Here is a 20722-nt window from a genome sequence, read left to right as displayed (position 1 = left end):
AGTGGAATCCCGGTCTCACGGAGCGAGGAGGCAGCCCCTCTGTGACAAGAAACCCGTCACTGGCCCAGAACGGTAGCCTTTGAAGGCAGAGTGGGTTTCAGGTGGCTTCCAGGCCCCTGTCCTGTCCTTCTAGCCAGAGGAAGCCCAGTGCCTGAACTCCCAGGTCCCCACTCTGGCTGGCCCCCTCCCACTACTACTCCAGAAGAGCCCTGGCGACAAGAACTAACTGGTCTCTTGGCCAACAGGGACTCCTGTGAGGGACCTCTAGGACTCAGGCATGGCCCCAAAGCAAGCAGGCAGCAGCCTGGAAGAAGGGTGCTTTTGGGCCCTCCTTGAGGGGTTTCACAATAGGCCAGTCACACTCAAGGTGGCAGGGAAGGCTGGGGGACCTCCAGGCAGGAGGGTCTCTGAGTCTCTAACCATGTTCAGAACTCTCTGGGCTATTCCAGAAACAGCAAGGAAGGAAGAAAGAGGCTGGGCTTCAGAGGCAGGTAGCCCTGGATGGGAATCAGGTGACCTTGGCTAAGTCACTTCCCTTCTCAAAGGTTCAGTTCTCCCGGAGGTGAGAACTGAGTTAGGTGAGCCCAGCCAGAGCCAGCTACATAGGGACAGACCAGGACTTTAGGCAGAGGGGCTGGGAGGAGCCGAAGAGCAGCCATGCCCAAGCTCAGACAACCCCCATGGACCACGGCCCAACCCTTCATAACTACAAGCCCTTTATTAACAAGTCAATAAAAAATGGAGAAAGATGTAAAAATACTTTTCTCAGAGGCCCCCCAGAGGGGCAGGCACTGTCAGAATCACCTGGCCAGGGAAGGCAACCCAGCCAGAGGCAGAACGGAAATCAGGGCCCTGTCCGGGGAGCAGCTGGCCCGGGGCGCTGAGAGGGGGGATGGCTCGGACCTCAGGCAGGGAATGTGCAAACGCTGAGGCCGCGCAGGGAGTGATGGGGTGAGGGGTTCCCGGAGGAAGCCCAGAGCACCGTGTTCCCCTGCGTGGGTAGACACGCGTGTCCACGTGAGAGCCGGTGCCTGCACGCAGTTTATGTACAGAGAGCAGAAGAAGGGGGTCCCCCGGCAGGAATGGGGGTGGGGAGGGCTCATCCCAGAGCTTGAGGAAATAGCTTAGAGAAGTCTCTGGAAGCCTGGGGTGAAGGGAGAGCGTGGAGGCCTCAGGAGCCCTGGCCATCCTGCCGTCGCTGGAGGACCTCAATGACACTCCCGATGCCATCCTCAGGCACCTGTGGGCAGGTGGGCAGAGGGAGCGGTCAGGGCCACGCCGACCTCCTGGCCTAGATGGACTTCATCCTGCACCCTCCCCACCCTCCTGGGCCTCAGTGTCCTTCCAGGAGCCCAACCCATGGCGCTCACCAGGGCATGGTCAAAGTTGAAGGTGCTGATGTAGTAGGCAGAGATGTCGGCCGCAGCCAGGGGGCCTGCGATCTGGGCCACGATCCCACACTCATCTGAGGGTTATGGGGGGGGGGGGGGAGTCCATGTGGATCATCCTGGCCGCTCCCCCAGGTCCTCCCCAAGTCCCCAACACACAAGAAGCAGCCCTCACCAAAGCCCAGGGGCTGTCCACCGATGCGCACCATTCTCCACAGCTCTCCTGAGGAGCTGGTCAGCAGGAGGTCACTGGGGAACCTGGAGAGGCAGGTGGGTAGTGGGCACAGCACCCACCCGTCCCCTCCTTGCCCCATTGTGAGCCTCTGGAAGCAGGGGGACCTGGTGACCTCAGAGTCTGACACTCTACCTCCTCCCTCCCTAGGGCTGGGCTTGGGCTCTGTGGTCCACGGGGCTCAGGAGTCACATACTTTTTCTGCGTCTCAGCGTCCATGACGATGGAGATGTAGCCCTCAATGAGGGAGAAGGCAAAGAATGTAATGGAGCTGGGTCCAGTACCACCAGAGGCTGCTTCCTTGGGGGCGCTGGAAAAGGACAGGAGGCTCAAGTGCTCTTCGGGGCACCCAGCCCACTGTGTCTCCTCCCTTCTCTGGGCCACTTTCCTCCCCTGTCTGAGGGCCCTGATCTCCTGATGGTGTCAGGGGAGAGGACAATGAATCTCGCCTCCTCCAAAGACACTGGACCCCAGGGTTGGCAGACAGCCAGACCAAAGCATGGCTCAGGGTGATCTCAGTTCACACTACAGGAAAGGGCTGAAGCTGTGGCATCAGGATCTTCCCTGAACATCAGTGAGGGGCACATGGGCATTGCAGGCTGCCAGGAACCCAAGACACAGAACAGGGCACAGACTGGCAGAACTGAGGGACGCGCAGAAGGTGTGAGCACAGAGGGACATGCAGAAGGTGGTGGGACACAGCATAGGGAACAACGGTGTGAGGACAAAGAGACAAGGTGCAAACGAGGCCCACCTGTATGAGTAGAAGAGGACATCGATGAGCGTGGTAGCGATGGCTGGCAACGTCTCAGGGTCCAGTGTGAGGACACAGAAGCGGTTCTGTGGGCTCTGGATGGGATGCACGGTGGGGCTAGGCCCTGTTAGGAGGGACCAGGCAGCAGCTGTCAGGGCGACTGTGGGCTGGGGCGCCCCCTGGTGGCCAGACAGGGAGGAGCCTGGGTGGGGTGTAGGGTCAGGCTCTACAGGAACCCACCTCTTTCCTCCACCACATCTCCCTATCTTGTGAGGCAGTCAGTGTCAGCTGGTATCACGCCCACAGACCAGCCCTCACAAGGGAAGGGCCCCAGTGGGAAGAGGAGGCCCTGCCTAGATCTGGGTGTCAGAGGGTAGCCTCACCATGCTGAGAACGGGGAAAACCATTGCTGGAATCATCCCTGGCAACAGGCACAGGCTCCCCGCCCACTTCTCGGTAAATGTCGAACTCCTGGGAGAGCGTGTGGATCACCACGGACAGGTCCTGTTCCCGCACCTGGACCACAGGGGGATGACGTATCACATGAGTCCCCAGGCATGCCCACCCTGCCCCGCACTGGAGCCTGCCAAAAACTCACCAGGATGAAGTCCGTCTGGTAAGTGGACAGCATCAGCACAGACACATGGTGCTCCGCCAATGGCGCAATGACTGAACGGGCAATTTTGGTGACCCCAGCAGCCTGCACAGCTGCACCGCTGTGGGATGACACGTTCAGCACCAGCCATGTGGCCTCAGCCACTTGAAGGAACTCAGATGGGGGTAGCTCTGCGAGTAGGAAGTATACACCAGGTCAGGGCCTATGGGGCTGGCCCCTACCCCTCGTTTGTCTGTGCTGGGGGTGGGGGGATGGGGGTTCTACCAAGGTAAGGGTGTGGAGACTGGGGCTGTCTCCCTCTCCCAAGTTCTGCTCCTAAGAACTGCATGTATGCAAGGACTAAGAAGTGCTTCAGGTGCTGGCCTGCTAGGGATGGAAACTTCCCAGTTAAGACTGGAGCTCCAGATTCAGACAGACCTGGGTTCAAATCCCAGCTTCACCATTTACTTGCTGTTGATCTGGGGTAAACGATTTAACTTCTCTGAATCTGTTTCCTCATCTGTAAAATGGGATGAGAGCATATACCTCATGATAGCGTTCCGTGGTTAAGAGGTTTTATACCATGTGGCACCACCAGGGGGCGTCAGCAAATAAGGCTAGCTGAGGGATGCCCCTCTCCCTCGGCAGACCTAGACTTTCCTGCAGTACAAACAGGGAAACGAAGGCCTGAAGGGCTGCAGTAGAGGATGGGCCAAGCCTCAGTTTTGTGGCCTGAGGCTCCAGGCCTGTGAGGAGGGGTCAGGCTGGCAGGAGCAGGAGCCAGATGTCAGCTTCAGGGACCAGGGAGGAACCAGGCTGGCGTCCAGTCCAGAGCAGGAGCCAGGGCCTGGGTGGCTGCTAATCTCCCAACTGCAGCCAGGAGGCCCCCCAGGACCCTGACGTGGGCTGGCTGCCTGCTCCTGCATTCCTTTCCCAACCCTCAGACTCCTGGAGTTCCCAGACCAGCCAGGGAGGGGGTGATCAGCACCAGAGAGATAAATCCAGGGAGAAATAATGGCCAGGGGGATATAACTGCCACAGGAACCTCTGATTCTTGCCCTGAACTGTCACTGAGGCCCTGCCACTGGCCTGAGGCTGCTAAGTGCCCTTCACAGCCCTGTCTATAAAGTTCTCATGGGACCCTATTAATAGAGAACCATAACTATACCCATTTTACAAAGAGGAAGTGACTTGCTCAAGGGCACACAGCCAGTCAATGGCAGAGTCGAATTCGAACCCAGACCCATCTACCTTCAAGGCCCCAGCTCTTGCGATTTTGGAACCCAGGATCTAGTGAGAATCCCACAAAGAGGGGAGCACGACATCCTTCCCCAGCCCAGCCCCCACCTTTGAAGCCCTCCTCGTCCACCATGAGCGTGTAATCCTCTGGGGTCTCCGTCAGGCTGAAGAACTTGCACCTGGATGGGGGTGGGGGGCATCTTCAGCCTGGGTTGGGCGGAGGGGGCGGGCAGGACTTCGCTCCAGTTCGCCCAGAAAGACCCCTGCTGGGCGCCTCCCTGCCCCCTCAAGCCTCAATTTTCTCACCGGGCCAGTGGGGTGTGGGCCTCATCACCGGAATGACGAACTGTTTTTCGCCTCCCGACCTCTGTAGGAGCTCCCGACCCTCCATTCCGGGAAGGAGGAGAGGCTCACCCGCGACTACAGCCCTGGGGGCGTCGGACTTTGGGCCCCCTAGACCAGCTCCTCTGACCCGATGGGAGGCGTCTGGAAGAAGCTCCCCGCAGTCGCCAGTTGAAGGAATTGCCCCCATTTCACACCACTTGGAGTTAAGCATTGCTCATCCCAGGTTGTTTGCGCCTTAACTGGCCCTGGGAGGGGGCCTCACGGGGCCGGATAGGCGGCGGTCCCAGGGAGGGTAGGCCCAAGCCGGATGGCGGCGGGGGGGGGGGGGGTGGGGAGGAGAAGCGCCCCCCCCGCCCACTCCCGCTCGCCCCGCGGCGATGTTAATCTCCCGACCCCGTCCCGAAGCAACAGCGGAGCCCACCCCAACCTGTGCCCCCGAACCCGGGCGCGCACCGGCTGCGGCGGGGCAGGAAGAGTAGCTTGATGAGCGGGTGGGTGTAGAGCCAGAGACCTGGGCGGGCGAGGCTCAGCACCCGCACCCGGTGCTCTAGGATGTGCAGCTCCATCACAGTCCGCGCGGACCCGACCCCGCCGCCTACTAGACCCAAGCCGCCTCCGGGGGCGGGGCGGCGGGGGCGGTGCCGGGAGCTTAAAGGAGCCGCTGCGCGGCCGCGTCCATGCCGCCAGCTACGCTGCGGACCCTCCCAGCCCCACGCCGCGTCCACTTCCCTGACAGCCACGCCCTGAGGGGCGGGCGGCCTATCCAAAGTGGCCACGCCTCCTTCTTAAGGTCAGCGCCTCATCCCTCCCGTTCCAGCCCGCCGAGCCCCGCCTCTAATGACTCCGCCCCTTTAGCATTGGCTCGGGGATCACAGGCTGATCCCAACCCGCTGGAGTCCTCCAGGCCCCGCCCATACCGCGCCCCCTCTCTGGGGCTCCGCCTTTTCCGCAGGTCTCCTCTCTCGCTGGGATCGGAAGCCGATGTGGAGGAGGGAAGTGTGGAATGGCTTCTGTCCTTCAGTCTTATGATTGATATCCTTGAAGCTCCGAAGGGCCGCGAGACGAACCGGGGCTCAGCTGGAACCAGAGTGCTGACCAGAAAACTCTGGAGTATGGAGGGGTAGGAGTAGGCTGTGCAGCCCCGGTGACTCTGATTCTCTCCCAATAGTGTCTTACCTTTCTCCCTCCTTCCCCTTATGGAGGAAGAAGGCGCCTACCCACGAGGATCACAGAGATAGGGAGGGCCCCAGACACTTACATCTGAATAACATACTGTGGGGTAGGGGATGGAGGTGGCCAGGCTTATGTCTTGAGATCCTTCAAGACTAAGCGCTTGGGCCAGGGATGCTCAAGGCCCAGACTTCAGGGGACAGGCCCATGTGTCTGGGGCTCACTGGGTAGTCAGATCTCAGACCTGAGACTTGAGCCCTGTTGAGGCCTCCCAAAGCCTGCAGCCATTAGCAGAACCCAGCTGGCCTGAGCACATGTAAACTTGCTTCATGCCCACGGAGGCCCCCAGCACTGGCAGATGCCCCAGATCGGAGGCTTGTTAGACCAACTTGGGCTCATTTCAACATTAGAACTGGGTTCTGCTCAGGCCGCCTCAGGTTTAAGAAGACTCCAAGGCTAAGCAGGTATCAGCACACCTAGGCTGGCCCTGTAGCAGGACAGACAGAGCATGCTCTGGAGGGCCTTTGGCCCTCAGGCTTCAGATCTAAGGCTTGGAACCAAACAGGTTAAAGCCGGCCACAGGCCTGACTGGGACCCAGCAGGCCTACACAAGCCTCCTGCCTGCTCAAGAACCTCTACTGTAGGCGGATGGAAGCTGGGCAGCACCCTCCCTCCCTTGACTCTCTGGCTCAAGGGATTCCTGTGGAACACTGCAGCTGCCACATCCTGGCCTGTCCCCTGGAGAGCCAGGGGGAAGGGATTGTCCTCAAAGCCTCTCATGGCAGGTACAGATGGGGTGGGAAAATACAGGGGTGAGAGGTGGGAGGCAGGAAGTGGGTAGCCTGCCCTGATAGGCTCATATGACACTTGACCTCCCTAGGCCTCAGTATCCCCAGCTGTACCAGGACAAGATGTTCCAGGCCCAGGCTCCGTGATGCCTGAAAACTCCTAGGGAGTTCTCCTCCCTCTCCCACCCCCTTCCACCATGGCCCAGCCCAGCTTGGTAGCCTGCCAGGAACAGCCGCTATTGTTTGACTGGAAAAGCTGCTTCCTCAGCAGAAGGGGGGGGCCTTTCCCAGGGACACCCTGTCCTCACCCTCACCAGTCATCAGGTTGTGACCGCCTGGGCCCTAAGGGGCATTGCCAGGTCACCAGGCACCCTGGTCAGGAGAGGTAGCTAAGGGGTTTTTAGGTGCAAATCAACCAGCTTCATCTTTCCCACGCAGCTCCTCTGTTTCCTCATCTGTAAAATGGGGATAATAGAGCCTACCTGATCAGCTGGTGACACAACCAGCCCAGCGTGTAAGTGCTCAGGAAACCGCAGGCAGCCTTCTATTAAAGACCCAAACTTCTTCCCTCATCCCTCTGTGTCCAATGGAGGCCTGGACTTAGCATGTAAGGGCATTCATGGTCCCCGACTCCTGGTGCCAGCACTCAACCCAAAATGAACACTCAGAACCTTACTGGGGTCTGAAGTGGCATCTAGGCAAGGGGACTTGGTGGAGGAAGACCCTGAAAAGGCCTCCTTAAGAAAACCTCCTCCCCTTGCCCCCAGAGATGGGTAGGCATCAAGGCCTGGGAAGCAGACCCTCATCCATGGCAGACTGGTGGACACGGGGCAGAGGGGATGGGGTAAGCGAAAGTGGGGGTCAGGAACAAGGACTGGCCTATGGCAAAGGTACTTCTCAGAGAGGCTCTAGTGCTTGGCTGGGGCCAGGATGGGGGCTCTGTAGGGTAGAGAGAAGAGATGCTGAGTACCAGGGGTTGCTCCCCTTCCCAGTCCCTAGCCATACACCAACTCTCTACACAAGCCTGTTTATTTCTGTACAAAACCATGTTTCTATTTTACACAAAGAGCACCCCACCTTTTACCCCACCCTCTCTCCTCACAACAGCACCCTAGCCCTGGGAAGCATCCCCCCAGGAGGAGGGGGCTGAGTGAGGCCCTGACCATTGGTCCTCACTTCTGTCTGACCGAGCTGGGCTGGCCCATGCTCCACTCTGGAGAAAATAAATAAAAAGGCTCAGGCAGACTCTGTGCTGGGCCAGCCAGACTCTCTGCCACCCAGTGGCCAGGCAGCTGGGCCCTCAGAGCATGGGCAGGCCCTCGAATGTCAGTCTGTGAGCCGTGTAGGTGTGTGGAGACCCCACCCCACAGGCCTGAGCTGCCAGGGTTACAAGTAGGTGTCCTCACTCTCCTGGGATGTCAGGCTCTCCTGGGAGTGGTGGTGGACTGAATCCTGGGAGCGGTGATGGGCTGAATCCTGGGGAGCTGAGTCCTGCGGGGCTGGGTCCTGGTGGGCTGGATCCTTCAGGGGCACATCCTGTGGGGGACATGCATCTCCTGCAGCGGCTGCCACCTTGGCTTGACTTGGGGTTGGGGGCTTATCCAGCTGCCCGCTTGCCTTTGCCTGCTTCCATTGCTCCTTCCCCTTCTGGCTCTGTTTGGGTGGCTTGGGCTTGCCTTTAGAGCCAGGGAGCAGGGCATCTGGGGGCAGGCGGATGGATGGTGAAGGCTGCAGGGTGGGCCAGGGGCCTGGCTCCGCCTCCATGATGGCCTTGGCACCATGCAGCCTGGGTGGAGAGCAGCACTGCAGCTCACCCCGGGTCTCTTGCCAGCGCCGCAGCTGAATGAGGTGCTCACGCTCAATCTGGCGCTCTGTCACCGGCAACTCTACCACCTGTGTGGGTGGTGACAGGAAGATGGGCACCAGGAAGAAACTTCCCCTCTACTTCCCAACCTGGCCCTGCTCTCCCTCACCATCCCCCAGCCCTGGTCACTAAAGGCTGACCCTAGGAATAATGGGGGTCTGGTCCCTGTGGTGATCACAAGTCCCAGAGCCGAGTGCCAGGTGAGCCAGGCACTTGGGACCCACTGCCTCAAAGGAGAAAGCTGCCCACAACTCGAGTCCACTTGCCTAACTATGTGTCACCTAAGTACAGTCCCTGAGAGACAAAAACCCACAAAGGAAAGAAAAAAAGGAAAATAAAGCCAAGGCCATGGATGCAGTACAGGAAAGAAGAGAGGGTGATGAGTTGCAGCTCCTCTCATTCCCAAGTGGTTCAGAACAGGGAAGGCCCTGCAAACCTAGGCTTCTCTGTGCCTCTGTCTTCTCATTAAGACAGGAGGATAAGGTCTACCCACACCATCCTGAGCTGCTGAGCACCAGGCCTGGCACCAGTAACCTACCTTTGGGGCAGAGAGTTACCAGGCCCCTTCTAAAGGGCCCCCACGTCTCCCACTCCCACCCAGGGGTGATGGGAGGGTGTGGGCCGTACCTCCTGGACCAGGAAGGCCTCCTGCATGATCTTGGGACTGAGGCTCCGCAGTTGCTCGATAGTCTCATACTGGCCCTGACAGGCTTTGAGCTTTTCAGGGGAGCCCAACGCATGTTTCAGCAGCACCAGCCCCACCCGGAAGATGATCTTGACTCCTGCATGAGGGGGTGGTAAAAGGACCTGTAAGGAGTTTCTCTGAAAATAGAGGCCCCCTGTGGGCTGGGTTAGAGGCAGGGCTGTTCCCCCAAGCCCAGCCCAGTACCTTCACAGAAGAACATATCCCAGACGCGAAGCACGGAGCTCCAGGGCAGGGTGCGGGCAAAGGCACACATGAACCACTCTGTCATGTACAGCAGCGGGTCGATCTTCTGCCGGCTGAGGTGCTTGTGGGCCACGGGTGACACCTTCTGCAGCAGGGAGAAGAGGATCTCCCCATCCAGTTGGATCGCCTCCTGGGGGACACAGTGAGGCCGTGGGGCCAGGACTGTAGTCGACACTTCGGCTCCCAGTACCAGGCAGGCATTCGTTCATCCCTCAGGCAGCTACTGCCTGCAGGGAGCCAACCTTGAGTTGGGTGCTGGGATACACTGAAGAGCAAACCACACACAGTTGGTCTACCTCGTGGAGCATGTAGTGAAAAGGGGCAGACAGATGAATCACAGGGGCAAAGAGACGGGGGACAGGGTGGGCACTGGTGGGGGAGGTGGCTAAGTGCCCAGAATATGGCAGAACCAGGAATGCTGGATTAACTTGTGCCAGAGGTCCCACTTGTCAGAGTCACAAAAAGCTCCCTGAGGGCTGAAAGCTGAAGGAAAGGAGGGGTTATTATGGGAATGAAGGGGGTAGAGGTTTAAGCCTCAAGGCTGAGGCAGGGAGGAACTTGGTGCACTGGAAGAACTGTGATCCTGCCAAGCAGCCAGATGGCTAGAAGCAGCCATGGAGGCCAGGGTGGAACCGATAACTCTGGAGCCTAGAAGACCTCACTTTGGAGGGCCTTGGGTCTTCAACCTGAAAGCAACAGAAGTCTGGGAAGGTTTTAAGCTGGGGCAACAGTGGCTGTGGAGAGAAAAGCCTGGACAGGCCACAAAGGGCAGGTCCCAGGCCTGGTCTGGACCCAGCAAGCACTCACCAGTTTCTCACTGTAGTAGCCAGGCAGGTACTTCTCACAGATCTGCACCAGGCACCAGAAGGCTTGCTGTGGGCGAGAGAGACATGAGGCCTTGCTGCTGGGTATTCCCTGCCCACCCACTTACCCGTCCAGGGCCTGGTGGTACCTCAGCAGGCATGTGCATGAGCAGAACAGCGGCAATGGGCGCCTGGGCCTGGCAGTAGCCCTCCTCAGGTCGGTAAAGGGTATAGGCCTTCAGCACACGGAATAGGTCCTGCTGGCTGTAGAAGGGCCAAGTGGGGCAGGGAAGATAGGTATGACTCTGCCACCCCCTACCAGACCAGACCTGTCTCAGAATTTGCACCTCCCTGGTGACCTAACTATGGTCAGCAAGGGGTTGGTCTCCCACTGCAGCACTCAGACTCTCACAAGACCAGAGGAGGAGGCAGGGAGGGCACCTCCCCTGCCCCACCCCATATGACAGCTAAGAGCAGAGGCTCAAAGAGAAAGCAGAGGGAGAGCCAGGCAGGATACCAGATACAAGGTAAGAGTATGTCAGGGCTGGAAGTGTGGGCCTCTCATTCAGCAGCTGTGTCTCCCTGGCCAGATAGCTTTGTCCCAAGTGTCTGTCTTGGGCCTCTGGCCTGGCCTGCCTATCTTTCCCCTCCTACATACCTTCTGCCCACCCAGTTATCTCTAACCCTCTTTCTCCCCACCAAAACCTGTTTCCAGAAGAGGACCCAGCAAGCTCTAGCACGCTGGGGAGTAAATGAAAGTTGCCCCAAAGGTAAGAGAAGAAGCTAAGGAGACCCATCCGATTCAAACCAAAGGGAAACTCTAACAGTGGAGTTTGGGGCTCCCAGTTTCTGGGCCCCTGAGATACACCCAAACTCATTTTACATCCTCCACGCCCTGAGGGACAGGGCCCAGAATCACCTCCAGCCCATAAGATCCAGCCTGCTCACCCATGGCCTCCCCGGGACACAAACATCTCATGAAAAGGGAACTGCCGGTGCAGATCACGTTCAATGACATCCAGCCACTTGGGGTCCCCAGGGGACATGTCCAGCTCCTAGAAGCAAGATCAAGAGCATGTATTAGGAGTTAGGGATGGCTGCTGGGAAGATACAACTGTCCCAGGTAATGGAGGAGCCCTCTGCCAGGGGCAATGCCCACCCAATCCCATCACGAACTGGACCTTCCTTAAGACAAGTCAGGAAGCTCAGGTAAGGAAGCCTGAGAAGAATGAGAGAGAAGGGGCAAAGAGGCAAGGAGGGAAGGGCCCTAGAAACCCTGAGGGGTGATCCTGGCTCCAGGAAGACCCACGCAGTCAAGAGTGTCTGTCATAGCTGTGGCTGGAAATAACCTTCAGGCACTTTAGTCAGGACTCATTCAAACACTTTAGGTCCTTAAGATGGAAGGCTACTATCAAAGCAATAGCTATCACCTGTTAGCACTGTTCTGCGGCACCGCGGGCCTCACTGACTCTTCTCAACCTCAAAGAAAAGTCCTATCATGATGCTCTTCACAGATGAGGAAACTGAGGATCAAAGAAAAGTCACTTGCCCAAGTCCTCATGGTTAGAAAAATGGTGGAGCTGGGCCTGGAAGCCAGGTTGACTCAGAGCCATTGATCCCAACTCCTCTGCTGTCTCCCTATGCAAGTGGCATCACCTATTTAGGAAGGGGTGTGTGTGTGTGTATGAGAGAGAGAAGGAGAGAAGGATCTGCACAGAGTGCTATCTGGTAGGATGTGACATTTGTCAAACCATTAAACTCAGAGCCATCTCTGGGTGCTGGGGTTTTGACAAAGTTTTACTCTTTTCTTTGAACTTCTGTGAACATTTTAACATGAGTACCATTTTAAAAACAAAGTATTACACAAAGAAAAATCATTTCCCCATCATTTGAAATGTACTATATCATGATTTGCTTGTTGGTTACATGGATATGTATTATTTGTCAAAATTCACTGAACTGCACACTTAAGATCTGTGCATTTCACTCTCTGTAAATACCTCAACTTTAAAAAATAGAAAGGGGCGCCTGGGTGGCTCAGTCATTAAGCGTCTGCCTTCGGCTCAGGTCATGGTCCCAGAGTCCCGGGATCGAGCCCCGCATCGGGCACCCTGAACAGCAAGAAGCCTGCTTCTCCCTCTCCCACTCCCTCTGCTTGTGTTCCCTCTCTCACTGTGTCTCTCTCTGTCAAATAAATAAATAAAATCTTAAAAAAAAAAAAAAAAGAAAAGAAAGAAAGAAAGAAAAAATATGGGCACTTGGGTGGCTCAGTTGGTTAAGCGTCTAATTCTTGATTTCAGCTCAGGTCATGATCTCAGGGTCCTGGGATCGAGCCCCACATCAGTCTCCCTGCTCAGCGGGGAGTCTGCTTGTCTCCCTCTCCCTCTGCCTCTCCCCCCACTTACACACACTTGTGCTCTCTCATTCTCTAAAATCAACAAATAAATCTTTTAAAAAATCATAAAAATAGGGACGCCTGGGTGGCTCAGTTGGTTAAGTGTCTGCTTTCAGCTCAGGTCATGATCCCAGGGTCCTGGGATTGAGTCTCACATCAGGCTCCTTGCTCAGCGGGGAGCCTGTTTCTCCCTCTGCCTGCCATTCCCCGGCTTGTGTGCTCTTTCTCTCACAAATGAGTAAATAAAATCTTTTAAAAAGATCCTAAAAATAGAAAGGAAAAAATCAATAAAAAGGAAACCCAGAGAGCTGAGCAGGGAAGCAGACCATGTACACATTGCCTGCAGGGCTGATGCAGCATTAGGGAAGGCCCCCTGGGATGAGGGCCAGATTTCTCAGCAAACACACCCGTGGGCACAGACCCAGGCCCTGGCCTTGACTGGCAGGTGTCTTCATAAAAGTCCCTTTCCCTCTTGTGCCCCCTCAGTGGGTGTGTCCCAACATTAAACTAAAGACCCTAGGGTGTCAGGTAACTTGACATGAGAGAGTAAGTACTGAGCAAAAAAACTGACAGAGTGTTTAAGGCTGGAGGGTGGAGAGAAGGACCAGATGCCTTCAGAGGGCTTTTGGTCAGGCACACAGCTGAAGAAGTGGGTGTACAACCTCTAGAGTCCCACATATTCTAAAGATGGGGCTTGTGTGTGTCCTATGAACCTCCCAAGTCAAGCCCAGGGCTAGATACTGTCTGAGTACAAAGCAGGATTATTTTTGTCAGAAAGGGAGGAGGACCCCACAAATTCTCCAGAGGGCTCTCGTAAGGTAGGGACCTGAGAACTCAAGAAGTCAGTTCCTAGGATGTGCTCACCTGGTACCTCAGCAGCCCAAGGCACTTAACCACACATGGGAGGTTGAGAAAGGAAGAGGTATAGCTGAAGGGCCTGTGGGAAGAAAGGGCTCTGGGAATCAAAGGCAGGTGTGGGCTGCTGGCAGCTGATGCAGCTACTGCAACCTCCAAGAGAGCCTGAAGGCACTCACACCATCATGAGGTGAAGCCAGAGAAGAAAACCAGGTAAGAAAAGGACAGAGGTCTTGCCCTGACCAATGAGGGAGGAAGAAGTAGCAAGTATGGGAGAATATGGAGCCATGAGAGGCTGCAGAATCTGCCTTGACAGCTGAGATTGGGGTCAACCACCTGGGTCTTCAGGGGAATACAGGAATAGGTGCTCCCACCAATAGCCTGTCACTGTACCCTTGCCTCTTGCTGTCATGTCCACAGCGGCCAGAGGGAGCTTCTCATCCTTGCTCACTTCCTCCATGTCATCCACAGGCAAAGTCCTTACTAGGTGTGCTCAAAAACCACTGTTCCAGCCCCTAGGACTGACTTGGGGACCCACCACTCAGCTTCAGAGGATCTAGAAGGCCTTTCTTAGCCTTCTCCCACAAGCAACCCTCAAGACTTCACAAAGGTGGCTGATTTCTCTCCAGATACACTACTACCCACACACAAAATGCACACACAGCTCTGTGCTCTGCTAGGATGTGCTCACATTTACTAACTATGGAACCAGGAGTGTGGCCAGGCTGACGGAGCTCTTGGCTCCCATGCCTATGCTCTAGCAGCCAGAGGTAAATCATGGACTTGGGGAGAGATTCCCAACTGAACCTCCCCCCTCCACCCAGGATGCAGCCTCCTGAAATGAAAGGGATGGAAGAAGACACTGGAGTCAAGAGGCCTGGTATTGCTGCTCTGTGGGACAGTCCAATCACCCTGATTCCCAGAGCTGCTTCCAACCAGACACTCCACCAAACCCTACAGCCCCGTGGCCAAGTACTGCTGGCAAATGACTCTCACCCTCTTCAGGTCAAAAGCAGAAACTCTAGGCTGCCCCGCCCCACCCACTCTTCTCAGGGAACAGGTTTGGCAAAACAGGAGTGTTTGCCAAAGCATGAAGTATGTCAACAAAGAGCTGGTAGCTGGCAACTCTGTTTCACTGCCTGTCACCCACCCTAAGAGCTTGGGAGAAACCCTGATGCCTGGGGCCAGGTCTGGCAGGTAAGCCGGGGTAACCCCAGGGGAGCCAAGTGCCTCCCATAGGGGAGCATGCTGGAGCTGCTGCCCAGCCCAGGTGGGCCCTAAGAAGTCCCATGAATGGAGTGGTATTCCTACTCTGGCAGCCATGGGGCAGGGGGCAACGGGTAGGGAGGGGAAGGCATGCCTGCAGAGGACGCCCTCTCTGGCCACTGACTGGTTTCTAACCCCAAAGGATACTGGTTTGGCTCTGCCACCCCTAAGGCTGACAACCCCACTAGTGGCATGGGTGAACTGTGTCTGGCCAGCTTGGATGAGGCAGGAGAAGAGTCGAGGATGGGAGGCTAAGAGTTACTGAGGGTTCAGTGACCCTGAGGGCAGGCCCCCAGAGGCCCAGAGCACAGAGCCCAAGGGAGTCAGGGAAGTGGTCTGAGTGTCCCCTCCTGATGACCAAGAGCTGGGAGGTGGCCTACTAAGCCTAAGAAAACAAAACTAGGTGGTTGACAAGAGAAAGAGCTGGAATGGAGGATGGAAAATCTGTCCATCCCTCTGAAGCCTGCTCAGCGCTGGAGCTTCAGATGGGCAGAGCCCCCAGGAGTCACAGGTTGGACAGGCCTGGTCAGTGGGGCATTTGATGGGTGGTCCTATTAATCAGCTCATACTGCTGAGGTCCAAGTAAGCACATGGAGGACTGCTGCTATGTGAAGGACATCAAGAGATGTGGGAGGGAGGGTAGGATGAAAGAAGGGCCACTCACATCAAACTTTCCAGAGTTCTGCTGTAGCTTCACCTTGCCTCCTGACAGGTACTGCCAAGCACGGCCCCGCAGGGAAGGTGGGATGCCCTTCTGGCACCGCAGACGGATCTGAAAGTCAAAAAGAGGACTGTGCTCATGCATCCACCGAGGCAAGTCCTCTGGAGGCTGTGTGCCAGCCCAGCTCTTCTGTTGGTGTTTGGTAGGCCTTCAGTAAGCACACCGGGCAAGCAGAAAAGGGGAGAAAAGAGGACTTCCCTCCTGTTGCTACTATTGCTACAATGCAGAGCCTAGGATGCCAGGGGCAGGGGGAGTAATGACTATAATTAGATACACTGCCACCAGGTGATGTCAGTCTCACTGTCCCCTGGCCCAGTGATAAAACAATAATTCCTGAGGTCTCCTACATAATTCTGAATCCCCATGACCATTTTCTGAATCAAAATGCTCCTCCAAGTTGGAGGAGCACCACTGGATATCACTAGGGAGGGATCTGCATGGTGTGGGGCACAGCTGCAGCTGTGGGGAGGGTAGCTTTTGAGATGACCCAGAATGTGCCCAGAGACATGGCCTGGGCCCTTCCATGGGGGTGTTTAAGTAGCCACGTGGCAGGACACAGCCCACCTAGAGGGGAGAGAACTCAGCAGAACTCAGAAGGAAGATGGGAGCTGATCAGAATGGCTCCCTCTTTGTTTTGGTCATGAATCCTCTCTTCTGCTCTCCTTGACCCTGAGCTCCCACAATTACCAGCCCAGGGCAGAGGCAGCTGGCCTGGCTGTGAGTCCTGATTCCAACTCTTGCTACGATGCCACAGGTCTTTCCTACCACTCACAGACTGGGAGAGGAGAAGGAGGAAGTGTTTGGGGTAGTTTATGACCCAGAGCTAGGGCTCAATTCTTATACTTGCTGTCTTTATTAGAAAAAGGCTTCCGCTGTCAAAATCCAGTTTGAAAAATCATCATGTCTTTTACAAATGGGAAAACTGAAACACAGAGTGGGAAAATATTAAGGTCACACCATCAGGAACCCACTACCTCCTACACCACACAGGCTAGAGGGATCCAGCCCCATGCACTTCGCACTCCACTGGACTCTCAGAGCTAGATGAGAGGTGAGCTCCACCTGGGCTTTGGGACAGAATGAGACTGAGGCAGCTGCCTTGGTTGTCCTCCTTGACCTCAAGGCCAGTGGTCAAGGAGGGTGAGGGCAAAAGCAGAGGCACCACTCCTATAGAATGGAGGGGTGGGCTACCGGCCAATGATACTCCCCTTAGCCCCTGCACTAAGCAGCCTGGCCTAGGATGAAGATGGGAACTCAGGGCAGTGGGAAGAGCAACTGGATATGGGTTTGAACCCAGTGCTGACCTTGAGCCAATCAATTCTCATCAATAGTTAAGAAGAGAATGGCAATACTTAGGATTCTATTAGAAGGGTGGGAAAATGCCTAGCAGGGGGCCTGACACATAGTCTGTATTCAGTAAATCCCTTCCTCTCCACCCCTCCATCCCAGAAAAATGCCTGACACAGAAGCCCCAGGGGCTCAGGCTCACACCTAATTTCCCCTCACCTGGAAACCCCCTCAAACAGTCCCGTTGGAATCTCTCAGAGGAGCAAAGAAGGCCTAGCCTTTCTGATGACCAGCACAAATAAGAGAAAACTTTCCAAGGGTCAGAGAGTGTCAAGAACCAGGAAGGAGACAGGCAGACAGCCTGGAGGCAGTGGGGGAAGAGCAGAGTTGCTGGTCATGGGAGCTAAGCTTGAGCTTCTCGGACTGCCTGCAAAGGGGGTGAAGAGGTGGGGTGAGGATGGGGCGAGGAAGGGAGTGGAAGGGAACTGCCCCAGACTCTGGGAATAGTTTCCTGCTGCTGTGGGACAAGGGTCTCCTTAAGGAGGCCACTTGGTCTGAGAAGACTTTGGCAAAGGGATATAGTATGGCCTAGAGCCACAGGCCCTTTAGGCTCTCTTCAGGGCCAAGCTTAGCCTGACCTGAGCCAGCCCCTCTACATCATCACAGCCCCCTGTCATAGTTGGCCTGCCCTAGGGGAGCCCAGGAATACCTTCAGTCCATTAAGGTTCTCAGAGTCCCTGCCCTCACTCAGGTGGGGCTGGGGAGGCGAGGATGGAGAACCAGGAATACAGCCAGCTTTTCCCACTCTGGCCTCTGGAATCCTCCTTAGCACAGAGGTGATAGGGATGACAAGCTCCACCTGCCTGCCTTAGAGAGGAGGCAATGGTAGGGATCCGAAAAGATAAAGCAAGAGAAAGTTCTCAGCAAACAGAAAGCACAAGGGATTATCATTCTCTGATTGACAGCTGAGTGAGGCCACACCCTACCTGCTGAACTCTGGGAGGCCTTGGCCAGAGTTTGAGCAGAGCCCTACAGGGGAAGACAGCATTCCAGCAAGAACCTTGCCTCTATACAGTCCCCTCCTGGGGACTCAGGATAAGTCCAGGAGAAGTGTTGGGTCTGGACCTACTTCCGGAAGCAGGTATTGTCCCTCCTGACTTCCTGACCACGGGGAGAGCCCAAGCCTGCACAGCCAAGCAAGAAGAGCTCCTAGGGCCAGGGTGACCACAGCTGAGGTGGCAGGAGTAGAAAGCAGAGGGCTAGGGCCTCTCGGTTGGATAGGGTACAGCCTCCTGTGGTGGCCCCTACTGGGCAGGGGGAGCCCTTGGCCTCTAACCACAGTTCCAGGGAAGCAAAAGGGAAGAGAAGTAGTGCTGCCTGCTCTGCTGAAAGGAGGTCCCCAAGACTCCCCTCTGGAATCCCCACTTGCAAGGGAGGCTGGGGCATGAAGGATCCATTGTCTCTGCCAGCCACTAGTCACAACAGACAGTGGAGAGGGAGCTGAAGCTCAAGGTTAAGAACCTCAGGTTTGAACCCAGGCAGTCTACATTTAGTGCCTGCGTTCTTCATCACCACCCTCTAGATTAATGTGATGAGTTTCCTTTTGCCTCCTGGCCAAAGGAAAAAGAATGAAAAGTAACCTCACAGTTTAATGGTCTTATAAAAATGAAAATACCCAGTGGTCCTCTCCTAGTCTTTTAGACACTAGCTCTGTTGCCCCATAGGAACATCCTTGTGCACCACAGTGTGTGTGTTGAGGCAGAAAAATAGACCCCAGAGTCATGCAGGAAGCAGTTGAGAACAATTATCTTTAAAACAAAATTTTTTAAGAGAAATGTTTAATAAGCAAAAATGAATGCTACAAAGCCTATATAGAACAGCAAGCAAGAGCCCAGGCCTAGGTGTGCCTCTCCTCCACAGGCCTGGGGTTTACAGTCACCAACTCATGGGAGCCTCCCAACACGACTGTCATTACCACTCAACCAGGGACCTGAGGCTGAGAGGGTGAAGTGACTCACACAAAGTTGCAGAGCTAGCCACAGGCATGAAGAGGGGAAGGTAGTGGGGCTGGGACCAAGCCCATATCTGACCTTCAGTCCTGAGCTTTCTGCTAGGCCCTGCAGCCAGCTGTGCCAGCCTGGACCAGACCAGCATGTCAGGTGATGCCAGTGGGACAGCAGGTTCACTCTCTGCCCTGGGAACTTGTGCAGAGAGACCCTGGACAGGCCTCCACTAGGCTGGGGAGTAACTGGATCCTGCCCAGGTGGCCAAGGGCATCAACGCACACACTGTGGTGCACAAGGATGTTCCTATGGGGCAACAGAGCTAGTGTCTAAAGAAAGACTAACTGGGTGCCTGGGTGGCTCAGTTGGTTAAGCGACTGCCTTCGGCTCAGGTCATGATCCTGGAGTCCCGGGATCGAGTCCCGCATCAGGCTCCCTGCTCGGCAGGGAGCCTGCTTCTCCCTCTCCCACTCCCCGTTTGTGTTCCCTCTCTCGCTGTGTCTTTCTCTGTCAAATAAATAAATAAATAATAAAATCTTTAAAAAAAAAAAAAAAGACTAACTAGGAGAGGACCATTGGGTATTTTCATTTTTATAAGACCATTAAACTGTGAGGTTACTTTTCATTCTTTTTCCTTTGGCCAAGAGGCAAAAGGGAACTCATCGCATTAATCTAGTGGTGATGAAGAATGCAGGCACTAAATGTAGACTGCCTGGGTTCAAACCTTGATTTGTGGGTCACCCATAAAGTAGCGGTACCAATGCTACCAACCTCACTGGAGAGTTGTAAGGATCACTCAAGTCAAGTATCCAGCACACTGCAAATGTTCAACACATGTTAGCTATTACTAGCACTATAAAGTCCTCCCTGAAAGGTGGGTGGTAAGTAGCAGCAAGAACTTCTCCCAAGAGGGTTGGAGGAAAGCTGCCTATTAAGGGCTCTTGGCTAAAAGTAGCTTTGAAGTTTGACTCCAGGACAAAGTTCTGTGTGAATCTGAAGTCATCTTGGAGGACCAAGTAAAGACTAGTCCCTGCCCTCCAGCCAGCTTCTGTTCCCTTTTCAGAGCTGACAGATGGGGACACTCAAGGCTGCTGGCAGTTGGAGAAGCTCCTGCTCCTCTAAGCTGATACAGTTCCTCCCTCTTCCTCTTCTTCCCCAGGCTGCCAACTCCCAACCCAAGGCCCAAGGCCAGGCCCCTCACCTTTTTGTGCTTCTTCGCCATCCATTTGTCCCAGTTGTTGAGCATGTCCAGCCACTTGGACTCCCTCTGCCTCAGCACCTCCAGGGGGACTTCCTCTAGCCTGTGGAGCAAAGGGCAGGGCCTGTCAGAGGTGCCAAGAGAAGCAAAGGCCCTGGCTTAGGCCCCAGCCACCAGCCTTGTCAGGCCTTCATTCCTGTCCCTATCTCCCATCCCTGTGTTCCCTTTAGGGCTGCTAACCCATGAACACCCTAACATAGATGAGAGGGAATGCTGCCCTCCCCCTAAAAGGCATAAGCCAAAGAGACACCAGGTTAAGTGCCCACTCCCCCAATGTGTCAGGGGGCCAGGGGTCACTGGGCCTCTCTGGGGGGAGAGGTCTGAGTGCCTGCATCTGTGCACCAAAGCAAAGCATTCCTGTCCTGGGTCTGTCTAGATAAATATGCCTCTTCAGAGGGCCTACATGCAAGGTATAAGCTGGATTAAAAAAAAAAAAGTCAAACAAGTACAGAAATAACACGCTCACCTCTTCACTCTAGCAAAGCTAGTTACTCATAGTTTCCCCAATTATACCCTGGCCCTTTCCCACCACTCAACCTTACTCATGCCAGTCCCTTTGCTGGAATAGACTCCAAGTTGTCTCTACCCTATCACAATCCTACACATGCTTCAAAACCTCACCAAATATCACTTGTATTTCTACATCTACTAACTGAGCAGCTATCGCAGCTGTGCTGGCATTGTTCTAGGGCCAGGGCTTCTGGGCAGGCTATGGGGAAACACTCCTTCAACTAGAACAAAGTCCTGGCCCTCATGGTGTTGACATTCTGCTGGGCTCTGAATGCCCACTAGAGTCACGGGGGAAAACAC

At 55.4% G+C, this 20722-nt stretch overlaps 2 protein-coding genes across 5 annotated transcripts in view; both read right to left on the bottom strand.

Annotated features, from left to right (window-relative positions):
* Nucleotides 1-703: 703 nt before the first annotated feature.
* On the bottom strand, nucleotides 704-5241 carry CASTOR1 (cytosolic arginine sensor for mTORC1 subunit 1). Of its 3 annotated transcripts, none has more exons than XM_021703451.1 (9): nucleotides 5007-5241; nucleotides 4317-4387; nucleotides 2973-3160; nucleotides 2758-2890; nucleotides 2375-2498; nucleotides 1817-1930; nucleotides 1564-1646; nucleotides 1371-1465; nucleotides 704-1240 (listed from the first exon to the last, which is right to left on the bottom strand). In XM_021703451.1, exons 1-9 carry the CDS (start codon nucleotides 5117-5119, stop codon nucleotides 1172-1174), a joined length of 990 nt encoding a protein of 329 aa, XP_021559126.1. In that variant the 5' UTR covers nucleotides 5120-5241; the 3' UTR covers nucleotides 704-1171. The 3 variants fall into 3 exon arrangements, with proteins under 3 accessions (XP_021559126.1, XP_021559128.1, XP_021559127.1); XM_021703453.2 differs by having other exon boundaries at nucleotides 4515-5050; XM_021703452.2 differs by lacking the exon at nucleotides 1371-1465 and having other exon boundaries at nucleotides 1165-1240; nucleotides 5007-5196.
* A 2215-nt stretch (nucleotides 5242-7456) lies between these two features.
* TBC1D10A (TBC1 domain family member 10A) overlaps nucleotides 7457-20722 on the bottom strand; it is a 31391-nt gene continuing 18125 nt past the window's right edge. The window contains exons 2-9 of one of the 2 annotated variants that reach the window (XM_044921013.1): nucleotides 19856-19976; nucleotides 15308-15415; nucleotides 11076-11182; nucleotides 10277-10391; nucleotides 10132-10197; nucleotides 9265-9454; nucleotides 9003-9157; nucleotides 7457-8404 (exon numbers count right to left, since the gene is read on the bottom strand). In XM_044921013.1, the coding sequence (XP_044776948.1) occupies nucleotides 7898-8404; nucleotides 9003-9157; nucleotides 9265-9454; nucleotides 10132-10197; nucleotides 10277-10391; nucleotides 11076-11182; nucleotides 15308-15415; nucleotides 19856-19976 (1369 nt within the window). In that variant the 3' untranslated portion in view covers nucleotides 7457-7897. The remainder of the gene's footprint in view (nucleotides 8405-9002; nucleotides 9158-9264; nucleotides 9455-10131; nucleotides 10198-10276; nucleotides 10392-11075; nucleotides 11183-15307; nucleotides 15416-19855; nucleotides 19977-20722) is intronic. The other variant, XM_021703431.1, reaches the window with a different exon arrangement.

This window comes from Neomonachus schauinslandi, chromosome 14, assembly GCF_002201575.2.
Source record: "Neomonachus schauinslandi chromosome 14, ASM220157v2, whole genome shotgun sequence".
In the NCBI taxonomy this organism is placed as follows: Eukaryota; Metazoa; Chordata; class Mammalia; order Carnivora; family Phocidae; genus Neomonachus; species Neomonachus schauinslandi.
This window is presented reverse-complemented; position numbering and strand designations above follow the sequence as displayed.